The sequence below is a fragment of the Pezoporus wallicus genome, unplaced genomic scaffold, assembly GCF_028554395.1.
Source record: "Pezoporus wallicus isolate ANWC-B61680 ecotype Strahan unplaced genomic scaffold, APGP_CSIRO_Pwel_v1 contig_4161, whole genome shotgun sequence".
Classification (NCBI taxonomy): domain Eukaryota; kingdom Metazoa; phylum Chordata; class Aves; order Psittaciformes; family Psittacidae; genus Pezoporus; species Pezoporus wallicus.
The window spans coordinates 3,052,592-3,080,433 of NW_026639584.1; the positions used below are offsets into that span (position 1 = coordinate 3,052,592).

Sequence of the window (27,842 nt, forward strand, 5' to 3'; positions counted from 1 at the left end):
TGTAGGTAAAATAGTACTTTAATCCAAGGACTAAATTATAGAACTTTTACACCCACACAAATAAGAGCAAGTTCAAAATCACCACTAATTCTTATTCTGTATGTACCTGATATGACACAAATATCTGAATGGCAAATGCCTCCTTCAGCTTTAAAAACAACTGAGATCTCTCTACATATGAGATCTAGATTGAGAGAGTCAGGGTTACTAATAAGAGGTTACTATGCTGCTGACTGGGTTTCACCTTCTTGAGGAAAAAGGGAAAAATAAAACAACAGACAGAAAATTAAAATAAACCAACACAAAATGTAGCTACAGAATAAATCGTTACCACCAGGAAATGCAGGACTGCAATTCAGAGTTTTGCTTTTGAGCAAGTAAATATGACATCCTCTGTCTTTACCATATAAACCAGAATAAGATATTCTGATTTTAATTAGGTACCTTTTAGATGTTAACTATGTGTCAAACAGCTTCCACACCTTATGAGGATACACTTAAAATTATTTCAAAGATATCTCTAGCTGTCAATGCTCAACTGGCATATGAAATAGACTATAATAATAAAACCAAAACTGCAAAGGAAACCCATACCCTGACCCAGCTACAGAAACAAGACACCTTGGGATAAGTTAAGATGCAGCAGATAGTTGCATCTTAGTTAAGACTCATGGGAACCAAACATCACACGCTTCAGAGGCTTCTAGAACACTGGAAAAACAAACAGAACTATATTAGGCTGCATTACTCAGAAAGGGCAGATGCTGTCCTTAAATGCATCCAGGAGAATTCTGCTGATTTATGTGCTTTGCTTTAGCACTGGGCTAAAAGAACCATGCATATTATATTCCCAGCTAAAAAAAAAACCCAACCAACAACCACCAACCAACCAAAACAAAACCAAAACAAAACTAAGTACTGTTTCCACCAATGTATAAACTGTTTTCTTTCAACACAGTTCTGTTAGCTTTTGATTAATTTTCACCTCTAGTGTACAAATTGTTGGGTCCCTTAACTGGAGAATGCAATCTGGACTCCTTTTCAACAAATTCTTCAGCTTACTGAAACAAAAATTATGTTGAAACAGATGCTAGAGTTTGTTTAGCATTCAGTTTACTTCTTATCTACATCTTGTGCATGTTTAGCATAGATTAATATACACTATGCCTCTTAGCATGGTCAAGCAGGAAAGCACAACTTGTGTTGCAGTCCAGATTTACAGTCCTTTGTCTTCACCTCCACCTGCATTTTGGAACAATAAACATCTGCTCATGCTACCACTCATGAACTTGTGAATAGTATGAACCATACTAGGCAACGACAATGACAAGACCCTACGAAGGCAGTGGATTTTGTGAGATATACATAAACAATTCATAAAGTACATGCACGTCTATTATTTTAAAATGTAAATTCACTAGAAACACAACTTAGTTTTTCTTTCATGGAATTTATTTTTTATGTCAGGTTGCTTGCAACCTGTTGGATCCTAACTATCTATCTCAACTACTTCACCTTAAGGAAGCGTACTTGGCTTGTATCATTGCTTCTCTAGGGGCTCAGCAGCCCAACTCTCCATCAGTATCTGTCAGTATACAGAAGATGTAGATAAACACGTAAAGTGTGTCTAGCTATCCTATTCTGTAGCTATCCTATTCTAACACTCTTCAGTGTATTTCCCCCCCAGTTTCCAGGCATGCAACTTTTTTCCATAATAGAAAAAAAACCTTTGGTTTTGTACCTCTTAACTTATAAGGAAGCAACAGTTTAAAACCAGTATAATTTTACTACCTCTTTAATCAAACCTACTGATGTAATATGCTTAAGAAGTGATTTACCTTTAAGCTGGTAAGTTCAAACATTCCTTCAACAAATTCATTATTAAGAATTAAAGGTGCGGTGAACCCCAGCCATGTGTTTGCTGACACTAGGAAGTGTTTGCTTGCGAGATGCATTGCCTGGAGAGGGGGCACAGCTGACCTTTGCAAAAGAACACCCAGCTGTAAGATGACAAAGGGGAATCTAAAAATGCAAGGTGAAATAGGGAAAAATAAGGCTGACTTTTGACACCTGGAGCTTACCAAGATATGATTATGAAATCAAATTGGTTTTTATTTTTAGCCAATATCCCTCAAAATTAAATGTAACTTAATGACCTTATGTCACAGACAGTAATAGATGCCACGCATGAGATACAGAAGAAAAGGTGACATGCAGTTACTTAAGAGCAAAAAGAAAAAACTGACAGTGATTAAGTTAAAAAGTTACCATTATTTTGGGAATTCAGAAAGCCAAATTCTGTATATTCTCCTATCAGAAAAAAAAAACCCAATAATGGAACTCACTGCATAAGTATCTATAACATACGGATTATATTACACATTCCCCTCCAACTAAAGTAATCAGTCATCTGTCACTCTTCTATTAAGTAATACCACTTCAAGAGTAGAACCTGATTTTTCTACTATAAACAGGTAAGGCCAGGAGAGTTGTTTTAGCCACAGACTGAATACTGAACAGACTAGGATTTAAAACCAGAACCACAACTTGTGTTACGCTATTTGTACAATCTGACTTTTCTGTGAAAGTAAAGATGGCTCAGAAAGAGCTACACCACAGTGCAACAGATGATAGATGGATTTCAAGACAAGGATGTAAGGCTATTCAGGTCCTGATCTCACAGTTTCAGAATGCAGTACATTACTTAGAGCCGGTATTTGCTGTGTTGGTGTTTATCAAGTGTGGGGCTTGGGCTAAGGTTCTTGTCTCGCTGCGCTTTATGGCAATGGCTTGTAACACGGGCGGGCTCCAGCAGCAGGGCGGGATGGACGTGGCCGTGCACTTGTACCTGCCCATCCGGCTGCTCTTCACCGTCCTGGCCCTCGCCCTCGCCTCAGTCTTGGTGAGGCCGCGGGGAGCCGAGTGCACCTCCAGTGCTTTGGAAGCATCGGAGATGGAAGGCAGCTGTATGGAGTCCCCAGCAACAAGCTGCAGAAACTGCTGAAGGGGACAGTGAATTATTTTGAGCCTGGTGGGCCCATGGCACTTCAGGCCATCAGAGCAGAGATGCAACATAGAGATGGACTCATGATCGAGGGGTGGACTTAGCAATGGACACTATTGCCCAGGTGATTCACGAGTGTGAACACTGCACACGGCCTCTCCTGCTCTAAAAGACTGTTACAAGAGATGGAGCCTGACATCATGGACCAAATGGACTCAACAGGTTTACAGGGACTGGTCCATGTACTAAGATGAGAGTGCACTGAGATAAGAGTGATGGTATATTGAAAATATGGGATTTGAGCATGATGTGAATGGTATGGAATAAGGGGGGGATACTGTCCTGCGTTCAGCAGTAGCATTTTTCTCCTTGGTAGCAGGTGCAGTGCTGTGTTTTTGACTTTCGGCCTGGGAACAGAGCTGATAACGCTTAAATGTTTGGTCTGACCAAGGACTTTCTGAGGCTCATGGTCTGCCAGGGAGGAGGGGAAGCCAGGAGAAAGCAGAGACAGGACACCTGACCCAAACTGACCAAAGAGGTATTCCATACCACAGCACGTCATGCCCAGGATGTAACTCGGAGTTACCCAGAAGGGCTGGTGAAGTGCGGGGTTGGAGGAGGTATTGATCGGTGCTTGGTCCGGTGGGGTGGGGAGAGTTATTGGTTGGCTGGTGCTGAGGTGTTGTATTCTCTCCCCTTGTTATTTCCTTTATCATTATTACCATTGGTGGTAGCAGTAGTGATTTGTGTTATACCTTAGTTACTAAACTGTTCTTATCTCAGCCTGGGGAGTTGCATTCTTTTCGATTCTCCTCTCCATCCCTCTGGGAGTAGGGGGAGGGCAAGAAGGGGGGGAGTGAGTGAACGAGCTGTCTGGCTGGGTTTAAACCACGACAAAAAGTTATCCAGACTCAACTTCTCCCGTATTTTTGTATTAATTTTAAGTAGTGAGAACCCTGTAGAAAATTGTTTATTTGGGGTTTTCTGGTTTAAAGACAACATTAATAGCTAACTAAAATCAAGTACAAGAGCAGCTTTTAGGAAACACTCATACGTAAACCCTTGAAGAAAGTGAATTAGGTATTTTAATAAACTGTGGGATTTCCAGATTAATTTTAGAAATCTCCTGTCTTTGAAGAGATCAGGTAAATGTCACTCTTTTTAATTTTCTGAAATGGATACACAAAGTCGGGGCAACATCTACAACTAATCCTCAGAATCACCAAGTATCCTTTGAGTGTAAAGAGGAGGAAGGGCAACAGTACAGTTTGGCCTAGGAATGAATACGTTACAATGCTCAAAGCAGGCTGAAGGTTTTGCAAGTTAGATAGGTAACAGATGGAAATTCCTGTTATCTAAAGAGAACAAGCTACTGATTCTTTTTTCCTTAGTTGCAGACCATTTAGTTTTCCAAAAAGCACTCACTTTCCCACTTCCACATGCTACTTAATCCAATAAAATCATGCTTTAGTTAAAAAAGAAAGCTTATGTCAGTATGTTTCAGTAAGGCCTTTTGGAGGCCTCCCGGCATTAACACCACATTCGATATTTCCATTAATAAGGACCAGGTAGTTGAAGCTCATGGCATTTGAGTGCAGTATCTTCCTACCCCAGGCTTTGAAGAAACTACATTTTCATTCTAAATAAAAGAAATAAACCAAGTACAATCAAGTATGGGCAGACTCGGAGCATTCAAACTACAAAAAAAACCCTGTCTCTGAAGCACATTCAATTTACTGAACCATTACTCAAAATCTAAACAATTACTTCGGGATCAAACACTAACTCCTAACGATCCTGTTTAAGGAAATAATTTTTGAAGAAGCATGAGAATATATAACCAGATGTGTCTGTGAGTCTTACTGGCAGGAGAAATACTGTGAAGTTTGTTGAAAATACTGAACTCATTTGTCCCAGTAAGGAAATGGATAACAAGAAATGTGCTATTTAAGTCTCAGCTTTTCACCTCTGCTTATTACCCCAAACAGATTTAATTCTTTAGATACAAAAAGCCCATCCACTATCTACAGTTCTAACAGAATGCTTGGCCTTCCACTGACAACTTCTGAATGTAGCTATGCACCGACAATGTATAAATCTTTACTATGAGGAAGAGTTCACAAGTAACAGCTTTAAATAATTCACTGTCATCATTTTCTCACAGCTTCTCCATAGTAAGACATACAATGTAATGTATAATGCAATCAATTAGAGACTACAAAAATTTTGCCCCAGATGCAGATCCAGTTTGGAATAAAGCACATTATATTTCCAGTTCAGAATCCACACAAAAGGAAGTGCTTATAAAAGCAAGCTAAAGAAATTCACAAAGAAAGCACTGGTCAGACTCCCTTCACTTGTACCTAAGCACTGGATGTAAATAAACCTAAAGTAAGGAATTATGGCACTAGTATAAAAAATATGTATGCAATTTATTTTTTAAAAAATCACTTTTTCTTGTCTCCTTCCTTATTCAAGTTTCACAGCATACATATGGGTATGAATAAGTAAGGGATTCTTAACCCTAACTTCATGCACAGCAGCTTGAGAAATGTTTCAGATTAACATAGATGATAATACACATGCATAAGGCTGTCTTTCAAAGAGCTTTGATAATTCGTAAATGTAATGTTTACACAGATCGGGTCAAGTCAAAAGGTTTGTAAAAGAAGTATTTAACTTATGTAAATCTGTTTATCACTGCTAATGAACATGGGATGCCTTCGACTGCTCACTGTCTACTGTACACAGTACACATGTCATGCAACTCACATGAATTCTCATTCCAATTCTTAATTACTATGCAGTCTGTAAAGACAAAAGTCCACTAAGTCAAGACTGCTCTTTCTAACAGATAATTAACATTAGTAGCCCATTACTTCACAGGCAGTGCTTCTCTACACATTCATCACTGAAATAATGAATTGAAGTTTGAATGAAAGCATTAAAATAATTGCAAGTACAGATGTTTAGCCTTTTAAACATATTTCCATCAATACTTCCTTAGCCACTGTTCATAAGGAGGTAAAGCAGTGCTTTGTTTATACTCACTATGTGGCTCAGGACTCCCAACAACAAAAGAAGCAACAATTCCTGTTAAAATTGCTAATATTACGTTTTTTCCAGACATGATTTCCTATATACAGTTTTACTGCATAAGTTGTCAAAATGCTTTTTGAGACCATAGCAGGAGGACAAGGATTTAATTCCATTAAGCAGACCTTAGTGGTAGTAAGAGAAGACACCAAATTTAGGTTTTTTTATTGAGATTTTTAAAGTTCTAGACAAGGTCTGAATTCGTATCTCTGGAGTCCATCGTGTTCTTAAACCTACTAGAGAATAAAGTTGCCAAAGGGGTTTTTCTAAGTTTTCTGATCTATGGCTTTGATTTCTATCAAAATCTTAAAATTAAATATCCACCCATCCATATGGAGATCCAGCCATTTAGTTTTTTGGATTTATTAAAATCTACTTATAATGATAACAGCATAGGGACTTACTATTTGGCACGGTAAACACAGGTTTAACAGCCTAATTGCTTGGATTTTGTATAGTAGATCATTATGTTAATGTCTCTGCAATAAAGTGCTAAAGAGGAATTCCCACAACAAAGATTTCTCATTGCTGAATGAGAAGGAAAAGGTAGAACTTACTGGGGTAATTTGGGAAGAGACTGCTTTGTAGGGACACAGGAGAAGAGTCTTCAAGCCAACAGGACTACCAAGCTCTACCAGAGGGAAGAAAACATGCCACAGCACAAACCACCACAAATTATGTCTTTGTCTGAATAACCCAGGGACACCAGATGATTACACCTTGTCTAACAACCTTGCTTGGGAGGAAAGATAGCTTCACAGAGCTTCACAGGATAAAGACGTACTCTATAATAAGAATAAACAACCCTGCATGTATGTAGAATTTCGTATTGTACAGCATTCAAGTGGATCTTGAGGTAAACCTCACTGTTTTGTTGTGCAGCTGCAATGATGGCACTGTACATTATGCTCCCTCAAGTCTGATACTGATCCCACATGACACCTGAACCTGCTCTGTCTTCCCAGCACCAGATCCACAGATGTGCTAAAGAAGTGGGCTTGCTTAAAAGACTAAGACTAATAAATTGGATCAAAATAAAAAATAAAAGGCATCAACTTCTCTAAAAGTCAGGAAATCCTGACTGACCAATTTGGTGGCCTTCTATGATGGGGCTACAGAACTGATGGACAGGGGTAGAGCAGTTGATGTCATCTACCTGGACTTGTGCAAAGCGTTTGACACTGTCCCACACGACATCCTTGTCTCTAAATTGGAGAGACATCAATTTGATGGATGGAGCACTGGGTGGATAAAGAACTGCCTGGATGGCTGCACACAAAGAGTTGTGGTCAATGGCTCAGTCTCTGGCTGGAGACCAGTAACGAGTGGTGTCCCTCAGGGATCGGTGTTGGGACCGGTCTTGTTCAACATCTTCGTAGCTGACATGGACAGTGGGATTGAGTGCACCCTCAGCAAGTTTGCCGATGACACCAAGCTGTGTGGTTCGGTTGATACCCTGGAGGGAAGGAATGCCATCCAGAGGGACCTCGACACGCTTGTGAGGTGGGCTGATGCCAACCTCATGAAGTTTAACCATGACAAGTGCAAGGTCCTGCACCTGGGTGGGAGCAATCCCAGGCACAGCTACAGGTTGGGCAGAGAAGAGATTCAGAGCAGCCCTGAGGAGAAGGACTTGGGGGTGCTGGTCAATGAGAAAATGAACATGAGCCAGCTTCAGCGTGCGCTCGCAGCCCAGAAACCAACCGTATCCACGAGGATGATCAGGGACTGGAGCACCTCCTGTATGAAGACAGGCTGAGAAAGTTGGGGCTGTTCAGCCTGGAGAAGAGAAGGCTGCATAGAGACCTCATAGCAGCCTTCCAGTATCTGAAGGGGGCCTATAGGGATGCTGGAGAGGGACTCTTCATTAGGGACTGTAGTGATAGGACAAGGGGTGACGGGTTAAAACTTAAACAGGGGAAGTTTAGATTGAATATAAGAAGGAAATTCTTTCCTGTTAGGGTGCTGAGGCACTGGAATGGGTTGCCCAGGGAGGTTGTGAATGCTCCATCCCTGGCAGTGTTCAAGACCAGGTTGGACGAGGCCTTGGGTGATATGGTTTAGTGTAAGGTGTCCCTGCCCATGGCAGGGGAGTTGGAACTTGATGATCTTAAGGTCCTTTCCAACCCTAACTATTCTATGATTCTATGATTCTATATATTTTGTGAGTTCCTTTTATTAGTTTAATACATCCTTCACTTTCCCAAAGAATTTTCAGTGTTGTTTTCCCTAAACTTATGTCCACATTTAATCACTGAAAATGCACCTCAACCACACAGCAGATGTGTCATTAACTATTTCTGAAAAAAAGTGAAATAAAATCACCCAGCATGAGAATACTATGGAATAAGCACTAGCAGATGGTGTTTATTTTGTCACTGCTTGTGTTAAAAATTACCACCTATTTCATCAGCTTCTTTAAGGTAGAAGCTTCATGTAAAAAGCTATTTTTTATAAGCTGTCAGAGAACTCCTTAGAATATAAGTTCTTGTTTTCATGGCTTCCAGTTTTCTAGGACATGGCGCGTTACACAGGAGATCAGTTTGTATAAATCTGACATGATCGAGTATTTTGCTCGCAGCTTCGTCTTTCAACACGCAATCTGGTTTGTTTCTCGAGCAAATTTGCAAATCCTTTAGTTCAAATACCGGTGTTTTCAAGACAAATCCTGTAACAAGTGTTAAGTCTGCTCCGAGGAGGGGCACCTGGTAGAACTGTCAGCTTGTTTTCTTCTAGAACCGAAGATGCAAGAGAGTTTTCCTTCCCCCTCAGAGTTTCCTACATTCTCATTTGATTTTATCGCACACTTTTGGCTTTGCGGTTTACATTCTCTGGTTGATTGTTTCTTATCAAAACAGTATGTTGCATGAAGAGCAATGGTACAACCTGGACTTGGTTACTTAAAGAAATCACTGCTAAAGTTCTGTGACAAAACCAGGTTTTGTTCATGTATTTTTGGAAGGATTTCCATTAAAATGGAAACCCAAAGCCTTCCCAGAAATGTAAACCCACATAATCCTCAGTAAGGCAAACCATGCTGAAAGCCACAAGGTGATCTAAATGCCTCACTACTGTGATTTAAACAGAATTATTACAAACAGTATCCACAGTATCCATACACAATATTGAAATAAAATTTTCAAAGAACTTATTTCTATCTGAAGGCCCCTGGACATCAGTCTCCCATTCTCACTGATGATTCTGATGTCGTGATACCAAATTAAATTAGTATTTCACTGAATATAGAGACTTAGGGCTACAAGGATTCTTAAACTAGATTTTTACTGTGCATAAACGCTATAGAGATAGAGACTGTGTATAGAGGATATAAAGATAAGGAAGGCAAGCAACAAGAGAACCAGATGTCTTATCTCAAACCAATGTGGGCCTTCCTCTTTCTGATAGGCCAGAGAAAGAAAATAACCTGGGGAGCCCTTTAGGATCGAAAATTAGCCTGAACAAGAACAAGTAGTTAACTGGAAAGACTAAGCAAGCATTCCAATGTCCTTAACTAATGGATTTCCATAACAGGGTAAACTGAGTAGGGGTATTTCTCCCCAGACAACCACTAGGACCCCCAGGCACCACTCCTTAAAATTCACAGTGCCCGCACAGTGGCCTTATCTGCCCAAATTCCCATATGCCTGAGAAACAAGAATTGGGTGGGCATTTCATGGAATTATAATGAGTATGTATATAATGAAGATACATAAGTTGTGAACTGTCTCTTCTCAGTGTGCATGACAGGCACAGAAATCCTCCATGCACCGGTACCATAATAAATTCATATTGGTTTCTATCCTCTCATTCTGGTTAGAGAGTTTATTTCCTGGATTTCGGTGACAATAACATGGAGAAATCATCCTCCTAAATCAAGTCTCCATACACACAACCAGCTGCATTTTGTATCTAAACATCATAAGCACAGGATAAAATTCAACCTGTTTTCTTCCCCTGGAACAGGCATAATCCCCATCTTCATTAAATTACAGTTCAATTGATAATGTCCCCAAATTACTTAAAGAATTTCCTTGCACATCACAGATTACCACAGGTCTTTGAGATGTATGCTTTCTGCAACAACATATCAAATACATAGCTTAGTAACTATAGTCATTCAAACCTCCTTTGGCATTGGCAGGCTTATACATGAATTCAGAGACTATGGACTCCACACCAATGTCCAGATTTGTATGTTTACAATTTACTCATCATGTTGAAACAAACAGCAAAGATGCTTAAACCACATGATAATGGTTGCAAAGTGAACCAGAAGTTAGGAAATGGTACAAAAAAGGCTGCCTGGATAACCACTGTTAGTGCACTGCAGTATGTTTCTTAATTATGTGACTCCTTTCTCCCTCCATGCTAAGCCTTCCATTGCACTTACTGGTCAGGTAGTTTGCACGCACTGTAAGAGGAGCTGATCCTTTCATCTTTATTATTCAATGAGAAGTGCAGGCCTCTCAGTGTCCTATTTAAGTCATACTCTAAGCTACATGCTATCAGATTTTTTCTTTTATATATTGCTCAACATTACACTATCTGAATGCTTTAAAAGCTTTATGTTTCTGTTAAGTCTCTGAGCTTTAGCTACATTATTTTACAGCTAGAAAGCAAGCCAGGGTGGTTTTGTTCTCTTGTTGGTTTTGTTTTTAATTTCTGGGCGTTTAGTATGAGATAGATTAGAAGTATTTTTTTTTTGTTTGCGTGTTTGGGGATTTTTTAAATTATTAAGAATTCTCCCAGAAAGGGAGAACTCAGAAAAGGTGAAATTTAGGTAGGTCTACACCAAAGAGAAGGAAGGGAAGGTATTTTCCCTACAGGATGCCTTTATCGGTTTTCATTCCAAAGTCTGAACAAGGATCTGGCAACAATCATTCTGCCTGTATTTCTGAAGCACTGACCATTATAACATCCCTCTTCAGCACTTAACATCCTTTTACCCATTACCTGTTAGGCTGCACCAGCAGATTCTTTCTCTTTAGCAAAATAAAGGCTCAGTAGATCAAGAAACCTAACATTTCATTAGAACACAACAAAGCAATCCACCCACTAAATGAGCACACTCAATAACTGGTTACCTTTAAAATGAAAAGTCTGAGGGCTCCACTTATGGGGATAAAAAGAGTCCTCTTTTGTTGACACAACATGCAAGCCAAAAGCTTTGCAACAGTGTTTGGATGCATTCACAGCCAGCTGAGGCTTTAAACCAAGGTTACTGCCATCTGTCTGGTTTTGGCAGCATTCAGACTGATGCAAAGAATCCTACGGCACATTTTAAAAGGAACACAGTTAAAGCTTGGTTTTGGTCAATTCCCTTGAACTACCACCATAGCCGATTTGGCTGGCATCAACGCTAGTCAGCACACCTGGATCTATAAGCTCACTGTTACTTTCTTACCACATTTAGAGCATGCAATGAACTATTTTACTATTAATATCAGATTTCATATGTCCAAGTAATTAGACTCATTAAAGTCACAAAAAGTACCAAGTTTTTCTATTGCTGTCACAGTTCAATTTTCTAAAATACGTTATTGTCAAGTCAGAGGTGAAAATTAATACTATCGTTAAGTATTTTTGAGTTGCTATGTAGTTATTAATACCTTCTCATGTTTGTCTTAATTTCTAGAGCCCTGAATGATACAATGCCAAAAGTTAAAATCAATATATAAATCAAATTTGTTTGAAATTTAATTTTCCTACTATATGCTGTGGCTCCCATTCTTTTAAGAAGCATGGGAATACATAAAACAGTCCATATCTCCAGTTTGAAAACACACTAAGCATTCTTTGGCTGCAATAGGTTTAAGATGGTCACAGATCTCAGTACTTTCCAGAATCTGATGTAAGAAACTGCCCAGTATTTGCTCAGACACTTTGATTTTCAAAGCATAATGCCATTCACCATTTTTCAGCAACAATCCAGCAATTATGGAAAGAAGTATAACAGAAAATCAAATTGGGGGTGACAAGAAAACATTGGTTTAGGTCTCATTTAAATATTAAACAAGCAGAATATTATTCCTGGTTAGGAATAATTTTGCAAACCATTTGCTTAAGTGCTTAAGTGACAAGCCCAAATGGAAAGGGATCTTTCATGTAGGTACCAGGTCATTGTTGCAATGGAAGAATATAATGAAATACAAGAATATATCTTTCATCTCGTCAAATACAAGGCAAAATTTGTAGTGTTGAGGACAAAAGATTTAACAGTAATAGCCCCTGATAAACTGGTAAGGGCACACACTAATATAGTTAGTGTAAGCATGCACATCTGATGAACGAAAAACCACATTTTGAACTCAAGACACATGATGAAGATGTCACTAAAATGCCTTAAGATGCCACTGGATTTATATTACCACAGCTTGCTTTTTCTTTTGCTAAAAAGTATATTGCCATTTTTTTTCCAAGCATCCTCATCCTCTCAAAGGCATCTTGCTGTGTAGTGGTGTAGTGGGGGAAGGTAGGGAAAGGGGAGTAAAAACAATAAATTAGGTGATTCCCTACAAAACAGAGACAATAAATACACCCACCTCTCCCCGACTGTTTTGCACAGCCCCTAAGAAGCAAACCTTCAGTGTCACACCAAGTGTCACTGGCTGAATCTGAAACTCTTAGAAAAAAAAAAACAACAACAAAATCAAAGCTACAGGTAAACAGAGTTATCACTAAATCTGTCATGGGAAAGTCAGATGTAAGAGATATATATCTCCTACAAGCATCACAAGGGATAAAGCGTGCAATTTCTTTGGTGAAAATACTGCTAGATACGTGCACCACAGTTTTACAGTTAGGCCTGTGTGTACCCAGACTCCTCAAGTCCTAGCTCTCTTTCTTTCCACGTAAAGAGCCCCATCCTGTGAAGCACCATCAGCTGCTTCACCACCTGGTGAACGCTCCCAACAAAAACCAAAAGCCCCACCCTGAGTTCAGTCAAATCAGGAAGGTAACTCAACAATGCAATAGAAGTAAGTAGTAAAGAGAGATCAGGTTTATTCAACAGAATATAAACACCCAGGAGGAAACACACAAACAAAATCCCCAAATACATAATAAGCAGAACATAAACAGAACTAGATTAATTGTTGCAAACCCCACAAATTCTAAACTAGGTTCTACATTTACAAGGAACACAGTTTAAGCAAGATAAAAACCTTACGTATTAGAGAGTTCTTTGTCTCAGCCAGCTGCTGCCAGCTTGTCTGTCTGTCTTTCAATTTCTCAGAAAGGTGTGTGTGAAAATCTAAATGAAATAAAACAAATGCAGTTTAGAGATGGCTCTTCTCATCCTTTTACATTCTATTCACCTTTGGTGACACACACTCAATAGAATGTTTCACCTCCTCCCACCCAAAACATTCCTGAATAATAAAAGAAATATTACTCATTATTATCTGGAGAACAAGAATACTTTTAAGTCGTTATCAATGGCATACAAAAAAGAGTATTGAGCAGCAGTAGTACTGATGAAATCTTGCTTTGCAGGAGGTACATACACTGTCAGTTTCATTAACCACAAAAAGGACAGAGTACATTAAAAACTGGCTACAATACATGCATTAGAATTTAACCTGAAGTTCTACACATGCTGAACAGTAGGTATTTAAGATCATACTAGCTTATTTTGAGTGTATTATCTATTAGTCCTATAGCCAAGTAGGTATTATTGCGCTCTTCGAAAGGGTAACTTTTATCATCTAAACCAGACTCTTAAAATACATTTGGAAAATGGACACTTTCAGCTGTAATATATAGATTTCTATATGTTTATCGCAGCAGCATAATGAGTTTTACATTGACCATCAACATAATCAGGCTCAGTCTGCTGCACCTCAACTAACACAAACCAGTGAAGCTGCACTGTAGCAAGAATGCCATTGTTTTCTTTTTTGTCTTATAAAAGCTTATAAAAGCTTCAGGAAGACAAATTTCATTAAGGGTTTTAGTTTTAATCTTGTCCTTTTTTATGTAAAAATGGGACCAAATTCTTCAATACAGTGTTATTCTTCTGTGCTACTCACAATTGAATGAAATCATTTTAGCAGTTTGCAATTTTATAGTTTTTGTTACATCCTATAACATGCAAGCGTTTGACATCTTTATTGCCTCTTATTTTCATATTTTACTTTTCGTAGATGTTTTGCTTTCATTTCCCTTTCTAGCCAAAAAACCAGAATTAATCCACCAACAGCTCACCTACTGACATTTTGTCACATTAAGCTTTAAGTGTGTGTTACTGTCATCTCGTTTTTACCTGTGTCCACCTTGGGATATTTGATCCTTGCAATTACAAAGGGTATGGATGAGAACAACAAACTGTTCCCACAAGGAAGCTGAGACATCCCTCTTTTTGATGTGAAACCTCTAAACCTAATGGCTAAACCCTAAGTTTCCAAACTATGTTTCTCCAAGAATTAAAGTTTGTTACCAGTGCCCAAAGGAAAGAATAATTTAAATGTTGAGACACTTTCAGAATAGCGTCATCTAAAGGGAAGTCTCCATGGGTATTACCTTCCTTTGACACTCACAGGGAGTTAAACCTAATTGCATTTAGGGTTATCTGTAGCAGCTACACTCAGAATCAAACATCCTCATGAGGACTATTTTTCTAACTAATCTACTTATTAGGCTTTTATTCAGATTTAGTACAGCCTTTTATAAAAAACCATCTCCAAGGGACAATAATGGATTTTGCAATTATCTTACAGTAAAGAATAGACTATGACCTACAATCTTTGGCCTTGCCAAAAATTAGGAAAAAAACCTTTTTGTAAGTAAATCTTTAGATGATTAAGCTAATTTTAGCCCTTATCAGACACCACACTTTATATCTGGGAAAAGTAAATCTTGCGTGTATTTACTATGCTTGCCTCGTACACATTCCTCTAAAACACAACCCCACAATGTCCACAGGTCCATTTGCTCCTACAGTAACCATCAGAGAGAAAGAAATCTGCTTTTGGTATATTATGTTCAAAGATAAATGAGTAGCAGCTTCAAGCTTGCTGCGTCAAGCCCCAGTTTAACTTAAAAATCAACGCTGATACAGCTAATTTTAAATAATAGCATAAATACTAGCAGCCGATTTTGAAAATGGACAAAACAAATACTGCAATTTTAAGCCACTCTCCTGTGAGGCACACAGTATCCAGATTAGCTGCTGGTCTTCTGCACATTATTCAGCAAACTCATTTTCCTTTCCTTTCTCACAGCAGCCTCTTCAGAGACTGACACTGCTTCTGCTCTTCCATTATGTTTTAACATTTATCTAAGTTCCCTCACAGCCCAGGAGTCTCCCACAAGGCCTGGTGCGAGACCAACGCAACGTCCTCTTGCTGTCCAAGAAGGCGAGGTTGTAAGTACTCCCTCATTTTCATTCCCTATCACTATGCTGTGTAACCAGCAATCAGGAGGCACCTCTGCACACCCCGCAGTCAGAAGTCCCACTGCTCAGCATCCCACCACAAAGCATTGTTGGCCCCCACAGGACACGTCTATCTCACCGCAAAGAGGCTGCTCACCAACTATCGTGTTATGGTCCCCCTTTCAAGCTGGCCTGAGAATGCTTCGTAACTGTTACCTTTCCAGGAGCAAGTATCACTCCTATCTCTTCTTATCCACTCCCCCCCCCCCCCCCCCCCCCCCCCTCAATCCCCAGTTGTTTTCTTTCCCTTCACAGTCCTGCTTGAATGGACGCTTCCAACTATGCACTATGAATTTTCAACCTAATTTAGTCAGGCGTTCTAGAATTCCACTGTTCAGCATTTCCCAGCAGGCACAGATAAAAGCTTGGCTAACAGACAGTATATGCTTAACCCTTTAAGATGAGAGCACGTTGTTTATATATATATTTTTTTTTTTTTACAGTATGAAAACTTTTTGTATCTTATAAGGCTTGGTTCCTCCACCTATAGTAGTGCCTCTCCATCAATGTTCATCCAGAAGATAACTATGGAACTTTAAATATGACCGGAGCATAAATATCCTCCTAAGCTCTGTTCTCATTTTCCCTCTTCTCCTTATCAAAGTGGCAAACCCCAACTTTTACTAGTAATAAACAATAAAAGGATGGTTTATTTTTTATAAACTAGCACTTCAGAAGTATTAAAAAATGTCTTACAAATAAATGCCCTGAATTTCTCCAGCTGCTTCCCCTCCCTCCTAATATTCACACAAAAACACCCACTAATGAACCCTCACTCCATTTCTGTCATATGCACATGGCTGAGGCTTGTCCCAGCTGTGTCTGATGTCCTCCCTATTGAACCCTTTCAGTGAGCAGGGGCTGCTCCTCTGTTAGTACCTTCGTACATTTTCACTGTTATTTGCTCAACATTTATTACTATCATTTATCACTGATTATGTTCCTCGAGGAATAGGACAAACCCCGTAAGAACTGACACACCACTCTCAGGACTGGGCAGGTCAAAGCTCTACATTTTACTCAAATAACCTTTCTTGGTTTTGCATTTTCATCACATTCTACCCTAACATTTTGGACTGAGAATACTGGACAGACATAACAAACATGGTACTCTTAACCTATTTGCAAACAATGGTTTATGAAGAAATTAGAAAAAAGTCAGTAATAAAATCATGTAGGAAAATATGGGAATATGAACTGTTCTGTAATAACAGGAATACACAATTTTTCCTTTCCTACATTGTCTTGAGAGAATTACTCTGCTGTTTTACTCCATTACGCTCTATCGCACATTTTATACCCACTGTTTTGTTTGATCTTTTACAGAAGTCATATTCATTTTTCTTTTCTCTGAAGCACATTCACCAAGCCAGTTAAACTGAAACAGCTTCACCTGAACTGTACACTGCAGGTCTCAAGCAGAAGCATTCTCCAATAAAAAATATTCACAAGACATGTTTTATTTTTGAAAGTACACATTTAAATGTGCACATCCCAAATTCTCATGCAAGAATGACAAACACCACAAAGGAAAATGCTCTTAGTTCAAGTAGGTTTCAAAGAATATTATAGTTCAGTGAACTCAACAGGAAATACATCACTTTCTCTCTCCACAGTCGACCAGAGGTAATGCTACAAAATGGGAGGCAGAAGAATTTTTTAATCACATTTGTATTTGTGACACTCTAAATATTACCAAACATGACCAGCAGTAGATCTACTGCACCAGGACCTGGATTTTCCAATCACATTGTCCATGTCTTTTACAGAGAATCAACTAAGCAATTAGCTACATCAGAGACATCAGTACAGGACTTCAAATGACAGATACCTTAATTTTGCACTTTCATTTCCTCTGAACTAATTAAAGCATTAGGATGTACTAGTACCGTAGCAATCACAGCGACATGCATCACATCAGCACGTAGCAGAGTGCATAGGTGTGTCTATTTCTTTGTGCAGAAATCTGTCTACACTTAAGAACTTACAGTGAACTGAAATTAAATTTCAAATGGATTTATTTCAGTCAAATTATATGGTTTCTATGTGTCTTATTTCCAAAAAGAATTAAATATAGGCCCTCTTAAGTTTAATGGATGTCTATATAGGAATTTCAATCAATTTCACAATACCACTTTAAGATCATGTTACTAAATCACTGGCAACTTGGATGAGTCTTCTCATATGCCCCAGAACAGTCAAGCTCTTACATCTAAAGTGTTTATAATTGCCTCTTAATTCAACATGGTCACTGACTTGTATGAAAAGAAAAACTCAGAGTGAAACTTCATAACATTTTTGCTCTTTTCCACACTGTTTCCTTTTAGCTTTGTTCTGCTTTGCTTTTAAAGTAAGGGTCAATGCAACAACTATTACTTCATGCTCGTAGGAAAGGCTTAGTATCCCAGTACAGGTCAATGATTCAGCTATCGGTCAGTATCTCCATAATTTATAAAACCATAAGACACAATAAACTAAGAAAAGCTTCAATCTCAAGTGGCAACTACAGATATTCTAAAGTTTATTGCTCTTTCTTTAATACCTGTTCCATTCAAGTCTTTCTCTCAACACTTTATTAGTTCAGTCTCTCTGTTTTTGATCAAAAAATTAATTCCTGGAAAGACCAGCATCTGACTTACTAAGTTAGTGGGACAATTTAAAATGCTGAAGTACAAACTAAACAGTTCCTGCTGAAAGTGTAACTTTTTCAACCCTATTTGGAAAAAAAAAAAAACCAAACACTTAAAAATCACTAAATCCTGGATCCTTACAGAAATATGGTGACAAAATTCACATGAATCAAGTTATACAACAAAAGTGGTTAAGCACAAAGCTGGAATTGAGAGGGGACTATATGCATTGTACTACAACCAATCAACACTTGGATTAAAGCACCCACTGCTGTTCTTTGTCACTTTTGGCAGCGCACAGGATGTTGTAAATAGAAACTGCTTAGAGAAGGCTAAAAATAATTTGAATTCTAAAAAGAATTCCCTAAAAAGAATTCTTCTCTTTACTGCAGGATACTGATATCCTGTACTTCTTCAGCTTGGAGGTGGAGAGAAAGAATAAGCCAACCAAAATACTACGTTAAAAATTATCTTCCACATACTAAAAATTATCTCCCCATACCATTTTGCTGCTTCTTTTGTGAGCAAGGGAATAAACCAGGGTTAGCTGTTCTTGGTAAGACTGCACTTGTTTTAATTTATCAAATGTCAGCAGAATGGAGCACTATGACAGCTGTGAAACAAACATTGAGGGATTCATAAAACAATGGTAAAAAGGTTTTCCATGCAATTCTAATAGCACTAAATTCTTGTAACCACATGTTGGGTGTTGTCACCCTGCCCCTTCTCCAAAACAAACAGAAGTAGGAAACAACTAAAACATGATTTAATCTGTCAAAAGAACAATGTAAAGCCAAGACATATGGACAAAAAAGGTATGAAAGACCAAATGGCTACCATGTCAGTCCTACTGACACACTGGGCATTCTTTCAATGACCTGAATATTCATAGGCCCTACAACATGCTTCTAACAGTGCAGTTCATTGCTCACTTAAGATAAGTCAAGCCCCTAAAAATACAAAGAAACACCAAAGGGAGATCAATGGCCCAAACCAATGTTCTAGCAATAATAATGCCTTACAAAACAAAACAAAGAAGCTCTTAAACTAATAACTTCAGCAGCTGACTTCCTATTATACAGCTAAGTTCTTCAGTGTTAAAAATCATTCTTTGCTTTGTTACGGCAAGTTAAGTAATTGATGAGTCTCAACCACCTTTAGACCCACTTTCACTTACTCATCTCTTTCTATGGCAAGTTGTATTAGTGGGGAAAAAAAAAAAAAATTACAGTTTTCAAGTAATTTAGTTGGCAAAATCTAATTCGGCAGCTATGCCTGTAAACAGTTTTGAAGAACTAAGAACTGACACACAATTCACAAACAGACAAGCAGACAAACTTACTGTCTTACCATGTTATTTGTTGGTGAAAAAATTACAAAGGACAAGATTTCAATCTCAAATTTTACCACCTCTCTCTTCAGCCTCTATAATGAGATCACCTGTAGCTTCAAAACAAAATCATTCTCACTCTGCTCTGACAAAGAATGTAACTATAACCTGTAGCAAGTCAGATCTTCTATCACATCTCTAGCCTAAGGAAAAGTATAAAACTAGAGTAAACCCATGAAGAGAACCCTTCAGAATAGCCTCTCAAACTCCAGGAGTTTGTCTCTCGGATTTCCTAAAACTTTTATTCAACACCCCTCGTTGGATTTTTCTTCCATTGATTTCTCATTTGGTCTTGAACCAGTGTAAATTGTTACTAATTACAAAGTCCAGGGACAAGTAGTCCAACAACTTCCCTGAATGTTGTATGAAGTAGTGATATGACAAGAGGCAACGGCTTTACACTGAAAGAGAGCAGATTTAAATATAAGGAATTTCCCTGTGAGGGTGCTGAGGTTCTGTGAGGGTGCTGAGGTTCTGGCACAGGGTGCCCAGAGAAGCTGTGGCTGCCCCATCCCTGGCAGTGTTCGAGGCCGGGTTGGACACAGGGGCTTGGAGCAACCTGCTCTAATGGAACGTGTCCCTGTGTATGGCAGGGAGTTGGAACTAGGTGAGCTTTAAGGTCCTTTCCAATCCAAACCAGTCCAAGGTTGTATGATTCTATGAAGTAGGTTTTTGTTCATTTTGGATCTGCTGTTACTGATTTGATGCTGTAGATTTCCTATATGGGGAAAAAGCAATGAACAATCATTCACATTTTCTATGTTACCACCACTGTGCAGACTCAATTCATGTCACTAGTTGCTGCTTGGGTTTTGGGGTTTGTTTTGGTTTCTTTTTTCTTTTTTTTTTTTTACACTAAATAATATTAAGTGACTCTTCACAAGGAAGCTCTGCCTTGTTACGTTGGGTAACCCATCTCACTGGCTCTTTTGCGGTTCTACTACAGAATTCTTTAAATGGAAGAATGAGAACTCAACATATTGTTCACGGTATGGACATTGCACACCTCTGTTGAACGGCAGCGATAATATTTTGTGTTTTGTTCTTTACAGAAACTTTCAGCTAGGTTTTTTTCTGTATGAAGGCGGTCGCATTACTGCCATATCCAGTCACAGGATTGCCCACTCTCGCACTAATGTAACTTTCCTGAATAATAACAGACAATCCAGGGTTCGTGGTATTTCCTCAACAATTCCCTATTTCCCCTGCTGTATTTTTCTCCCACCCATTCAGCATTTTAAGACTCTTCAGGAAATTTTTCACTGCTTTGTCTCCACCACCCTGGATAACAGTGGGCACACAGAAAATTAGCACCTCATTCCGGATCTGTTTTCCCAGCTCTTTTCTAACAAAAAAAAAGCCAAACACTAAAATTAAGCTTGTCCTATGAATGGAACAACGAAGTGCAGGAAGAGGCACAAAATCCACCACACATTCACCTCTCATATACTGTACATTTACCTTACACATCATGGTAGCTGCTTCCCTTTGCATACAACATAGGCTAGTAGTAATTCTATTAATGTGTTTCCTGACAGATAGATTCTAGCCTCTGCCCAGTTTCCACAAGCCAAACAGTTTATAGAAGAGCCAGAAGAATTGCCTGGACAAGACAGGCACACATAAACATATTACAAGTTCATGCTGTGCACTGTTAGAGAGAGAGCATTAGACACAATGACTCAAAAGGGATAACATTTTAGAGCAAATAGACATACACAATACATCCTACATGTACCAGGAGGATATTTATGATGTGAAAAACACTGCAATATATTCTATCTAAACTACAAATACTGAGTCATGTGGTGAGCAACCTAGTTTCCTCTTCATTTTAAGTGTATTTGTAGTTATTCCCTATTGATTTATATTTTCATTAAAACCTCAGGGATATGTGCTTTTGAAGTCTGCTGGAAACTGAATGGACATATGATGCTCTGTAAAGACTACCTAGGCATTTTTTCCCCAATCTTCTCTCTCTCAAAGTCATAAGTCTAATAGGAGCTTAACTAAAGAGCAGATAAGCATAATTTGTTTACCTCTATTTTATCTTTCCTTCACAGGAATTGAAATGCAAATGTGAAATAGAACGAACACCAAAAATGCATCAACTGCTAGTGCAGTCTAATGACTACAAACAACACAGGAAAAGAGAGTACTGTGCTCTCTGCTTACTGCTACAGCATTCTGCACTTGGCAATACTAGCAGTGTTCTGTATAGCTCGGTTTTGCAATTAAATTTATATTGAAATACTCTGAAAATCATCCTAGTATTTATAGAGAAGTGGTGTACTTCACTGCCATAACCTTGTGGGACAGCACATAACATTTTATGTAGACTATCAAAGAGATCGATTTGAAATAGAAAACTCACCTATGAAAAAAGCCCTCTGGGTGCCTTTAATCCTACAGAAGATGCATTAGAAGGGTTTCCTTTTTAGAGAATTCTGAGCTTAATTTGCAATAAGTGGAAACTTCCAATTGTTTTCAAACCAGACCTGTAAAGTCACTGAAATGATATCCACTTTTGTCTTTTTTTTTTTTTAATTATTAAAATGGACCATAAAATTTCAAACTTTATGTATGGACTCCAAAAGTTCAGGGTGAACTGGAGCTGAATTTTCGGTTTTTCCCCTTCTCTACTACTGAATGAAGTTACAGCATTAGATTTTGCATAACAAACAAGTACAAAATATTGCATAATGACCTAGCTTCAAATGAAGGCTCAATTACACTAATGATCTTGATAATTACATTAGGACAATCTAGGTTTCCTTACAGCTTTCTTCTTCTCAAATTTAAAGAGAGTTATGTGCATGATGACAGCTCTGTGTGCTCATAAGACTCTTCTTACTTTTTCCTGTCTACTTTTGCATGCTCCACAAATTCAGTTTTAAGCTGCAGTTTTCAAGTATTTTGTCAATCACAGTTTATCAAATGCATTCTGCTAAGGCAGCTGTCAGGACAAGATTCAGCAATGACAAGCTGTCTTAGCTCCTGTTCATTCTACCCTTAAGTCACCAACTCTTATTTTTATCTCTGAGGAGGAGAAATACTCTGGCTAGAAAAGGCTCTACCTGTTCACGAAACAGGCAGTTGAGTCACTGTATTGGCAAGGCTCCTGATCAACAGAACTAGGAATACCAATAAATTCTCAGCAGCCCATTTATGCCTACTTTTTCGTTATCGTAAGTGCTATTCTGAAAATACTACTGCCACTCTGCACATAGAAATGATTGAGTAAAAAGATACAGTGCAAGTTGTCAGTTCATCCTGAAATAGCCTCTAGTGGCTAGATAAAAGCCATCTAAACCATAGCAGAATACAGCGCTATTACACAGAGTCACCAAATCTGCCCCAAAACATTCCAGACAAAATTTTGGCCTCTACTACACACGCTCAGAATTATGTCAGTCGACATCACTACTCCTGCATATAGCAAAAGATCAGCGCATACTGAAGTACTTTATTATAAATCCTGGCAATAAAGAACTTCATGGCATCTTACTCTGTATAAATGTTGAATGTGGTATATCCCAAAGGCTAAAACTGGGATTATGCCAAACTTGCCTTTTAGCATTAGTTGTGATATTCAGTGAATTACCCAAAAGAATGGTCACTTATCATGATAAATCATGACTGGGAAAAGTCTGATAAATCTGATGTCCACCCCCGCTACACTTGTTATCATGGAAATGCCATTAGCATAAGATAGTACACAGACAGCTCAGCTTCAAATATTTCAGTTGATCTAAATGAGTGCATTTGAACCTATATATGGTTTGTTGTGGGATGAATAAGGGAGTTTGAAAAGCAGATCCAGTGTTAAATCTACACTGAGTCCTTCTACTTTAAAAGGAACAGAATGAAGAAAGTTTCAGTCTTCATTAAAAAGGAAGCAAGAGAAAAGTGATGTAGCGACTTGAACTTATAGAAGTGCTGAATATTTCCTGGACCAGTTGAGGTTAACAGAAAATAGCGTTTGAAACAGGCTGGCATTTGAAAACAGACCTTATATGAACTTTTGACAACATTTTCAATTGTTATCCATTGTTTAAGTGTCCATTATTGTTCATGCCACACAAACAGGAACAAAAGCAATACCTAGTCTCAAAACTAAAGAGAAAAATCATTAGGATATGAATAGGAGACATCAAACTACTGTAAAAAAAGTCTCATTGCCAACCTTAACAGAAGAGAAGGTTAGAAACAAAGCCAGTGGCGAGAGTAAGCATGCAGGAGAAAGTCAGAGATGGATCACAGCATGCAAACGCATCAGTAAGCAGCTTGGGGATAGCTGGCCTGACGTTGCTTCATAACACGGTAGATTGTGTACTTCTGATTTCAGTTTGGTGTGTCACAAAGACTGTTTCATTCAGCAACACTCCCCAATGCCCTCTAAGTGCAGCTATTTTTGTATTATGATTCTTAAGGTCCCAGATAAAGGAAGACAAAGCAAACGAGAGAATTTCAGTTTTATTTCTACCCTATATCCTCAACTAGCTTGAATAAAAATATTGTAAAAGGTGAGCAGGGGCTTTTTGCTATTTCAAAAGGAATCTGTTCCCCCTAGTAAATGCTGCACTTCATTGTATTACGTAACTGCATCAAAAATGTGTGTATCTGAACATAATGCAGACAATATTCAGATTCCATAACATAACAGGTCATTCTGGCAAACCTTGTTAGTACCACAGAAACTTAGTACTTCGGTTACACTGACTTGCAGAATGTGTAGAACATTAAGAGCACTGAAATAAAAGCATCACCAAAAATATCAAGAACATGTAAATAACAATTTTTATGTTTTTCAGCTTTTTGGAGAAGAACCAGCTGTTTCTAAATGCTTTTCTCTGGTTCATTAGCTTAGCAGTAGCCTTATTTTGTGTAGGCATGTATACAAAAGTGGTTTTTCACTTGAATAAGCTGCTAAATGTCTGCTAAAGACAGAAGGACATGAATTCATGTACTGATTATTCCATGGAACTGTCTTGTTTGCTATCACTGAGGGTACTGTCTGCTCTAAATGGTTCCCATTCATTAGTTTTTGCAGAAACTCAGCATTGACTTTATCATCTCTGACACGTTACAGATAAAAATCCTTAGGCCGTTTTTTTGATATTAGTTTTTACAGATTCACAGGTCTATTTTCAACATGTCTTGTTTTCAATACTAAGCCAAAATTATCTCTTTCTTCTTTTCATTGTTCTAACAGTCTTTGTCTGACATACTTATTTAGAAAATATGATTGTGGCTGTGCTCCAAATTCATTATCTTATCAGTGTCCATATCAGAACAATTTATAGGAAGAGGCAAAGTTGGTAAGTTATCAGGAGAAACACAATTAGACTTCATTAACCCAGAAGAAAACCTATTCCCGGTATCTGCTGGTAAGGGACAAGATTGGAAAGATTACCAAGAGACCTAAAATAGATTAAATAAACATACAGCTATATTTCTGATAAGAATACTTCAAAAGTTAACAGTGATGTTGGACAAACAGCACTGCTGCATTTCTTACTGTAGCTCAAGCAGTACAGAAATATAACTACAGTCAAACAGCTTTCTGAGAGCATAGAAAAAAACCACACCATCTCTGTGCCTGGAATTCCTATTTTTAGGATACCTGTATGAGCTGGAGCTTGGATGGCAGAGGAAATAAGTCAAAAAATGTGATCAGAACGCTACCTCAATTCTGCAATCTGCTGCAACAGCTCTGAGGGTTCAGAGGTAGCAGGATGTAAATAAAAGCTAAGTTGTATAAGCCAGAAGAGGTCCTGGTGGGGGTGTTTGTGTGGGTTTTGTGGTGCTTTTTTTTTTGTCTCTGAAGTTTGCTCATCGAAACCAGAGAACCTATTTCTATCAAACTAACCATTCTTATGATTCTATTTATTTAAGACTCAAACCATTCCCTTAGAGGATGTACTGTTACACTTTTTATAAGTGAGAAAACTGAGGGCACGCAATGTTACTCTGGCTTGATATCCCTGCTTATCCCCACACCAAAGGACAGTCAAATCTGCTGAAACTAATGGTAAATGGTTGCTAGTCTGCCTAGGAGGATAAGGAAAAAGAAGGCCAATTAGATCTTAGGTACACAAGGCAGAGCATGGAGAAAGCAGTAAAGTCCAGTATTGCAGCAAAAGAACTTTTGCCTCTCCAGTACCTTGAGTAGGCACTGAACAGACAGATGAAGTCCAAGTATCTGAAACTAATGCAGAGGCAAAGCTATGCCAGTGGGAACAAAAAATGTGACTGCCAGGAAGTCATTCCAGTGATCAAATGACTCTGCTACTTTCATGTAAATTTGGCTAGTCAATTAAAATGAAAAGATTTCCCCTTTTACCCTCATGACTCACTGAGACCTTGATATCAGTGTGAGACTCATTAATCCAACCATGATATGTTCTATATCTAACTCAGTACTGTGTGTCCGAGAGTTGCCATTCTGGATACCTGAAAAGAATGAAAGAACAAGAAGCATTTTGTGGTATTTCCAAGCTATAGCCCTTTTCCCTCTCAACAATACTCCATTATAATATGGATAATTCTCCACAGAATAAAATCAGGATTTCAGGATTTACATCTTTATTATATTGCAAATGGAATAAATGATCTGAGATAAATAAAATTAATATGTAAAATGAAGGGATTAGCCTGACATCTACGGCAGGAACAGATGAAGGCACAGAGTAACACTGCAAGGAAAGTAGTGTTGGATGTATTAGTAAAAGTTTACACATAACACACCACAAGTAAGAAGGATTTGGGTGAAGAATAAGTTATCAAATTTGAAGTTTAATGATGAAGATAATTTAGAAGGTACAGAAGAAAATGACTTGAACATTAAAGTGTTTATAAAATGAGACTTGCAAAAGAGTTTCTTAGTCTGAAGAAGCTAACTGTAGGTTAGAAAAAAAGTTGTATTAGTGATCAGTTACTCTACATTCACACTAACAGTAGGAGAAATAATGACAAATTTGAGCAAGACATTGACACTGAATGCTCTTCTAACCAGGAGGTTATTAACAAACGAAACGCATTGCCAAGAAATTTGTAAAGCCAGTGTTAACTAAATGATTCCACGAATAGGTCAGGGAAATATCTAAGGGATAGCACCTTAAATGGAGGACAGGTGAAAAACCAGGTCACACAGAAATGCATGTCCCACATTTGTTTAGTTCTTGAGTAAGTTCTTGCTCAGTACAGTGACCCTCAAAAACTTTTCATTCACCTGACTTTTGTCTGTCCACTGCACAAGGAATTTAAGCACTCTACTTGAAGGTGCAAATCCTACTCCAGAAGTAAGGAATATTAGAAACAGCACACAGCTCAACACATGCATCCAAGCTAGTTTGTGGAGATGAGCCAGTGAGTCCCTTTCAACTCTATTTCTAGGACTGAATGTAAAACACAGGATTTTGCTTGTTTGTTTCCAAGTGCAACAGTTTAATTCTTTAGCCATCACAGCGACTTGACACAAAGTTCAGAGAATCCTTCAAAGTCAGGTTCTGATCCTTGTTCTCCTTTCTCACTCTCTATATACACCAAATTAATTTAGGTGTTCATCCAAAAAACTGTACCTCATGTTCACAGATAGTTGTCCTGCTGAAAAACTGCTGAAAAACCAAATACATGAAAAAGAGCTTCTGCCTGCTCCTTGCACAGTCCATGCTGGCATATAAAGGAATAGAAAACTAAAAAACCTACAGGAAAAGGTGAAGTAAGAGCTAGCATATCTGAAAAGATAACTAAGTAGGTGAGAAAATGTATGCAACGTAATTGGGTAAAATTCTGTTAGATTTAGGAAAAAAAACCCAAACCAACTCACAAGCTTCAAGGACTAAGAATCAGAGAGGACTGTCCTAAAGAAATACTTTCAGACTGTAATAAGCGTAGCTGAGCCCCTTTTTCCTGCAGGGTAAATAAACTTAATACCTCACATAGCCTCACTAGATGAAGGATTAGATACCATCCAAACACGAAGCCTCCAATCAGAATGTGGCAGGGGAGAGGGTTGCCCTTGACACTCCTGGCACAACACTCCAGCTTCTACCCTCTTCTTGTGCTGTGCATGAATACTGATCACCAACATTCAGTGGATCCAAAGAGCACATTAGGATGGAAAGCATGCTTTATGTATAAAATACTACATGGAACTTCTAGTTCACTGGCTAATGTAAAAATATGCCAAGAGATAAATTTAACAACATAAAAAAAAAGAACTTCCACATGACCACTTTTTTTTTCCAGAATTTCTTTTCAGTACCAGCCATTGACACATTTTGT

At 38.3% G+C, this 27,842-nt stretch overlaps 1 protein-coding gene across 6 annotated transcripts in view; it reads right to left on the reverse strand.

Moving 5' to 3' along the window:
- TENM2 (teneurin transmembrane protein 2) overlaps window positions 1-27,842 on the reverse strand; it is a 679,035-nt gene that overhangs the window by 301,340 nt on the left and 349,853 nt on the right. For 4 of the 6 annotated variants that reach the window (XM_057415147.1, XM_057415146.1, XM_057415151.1 and 1 more), the window contains one exon: window positions 13,269-13,352. The exons of the other annotated variants lie outside the window; for them this stretch is intronic. In XM_057415147.1, coding sequence (XP_057271130.1) covers window positions 13,269-13,352 — 84 coding nt within the window. The remainder of the gene's footprint in view (window positions 1-13,268; window positions 13,353-27,842) is intronic. 6 annotated transcript variants of the gene reach the window in all.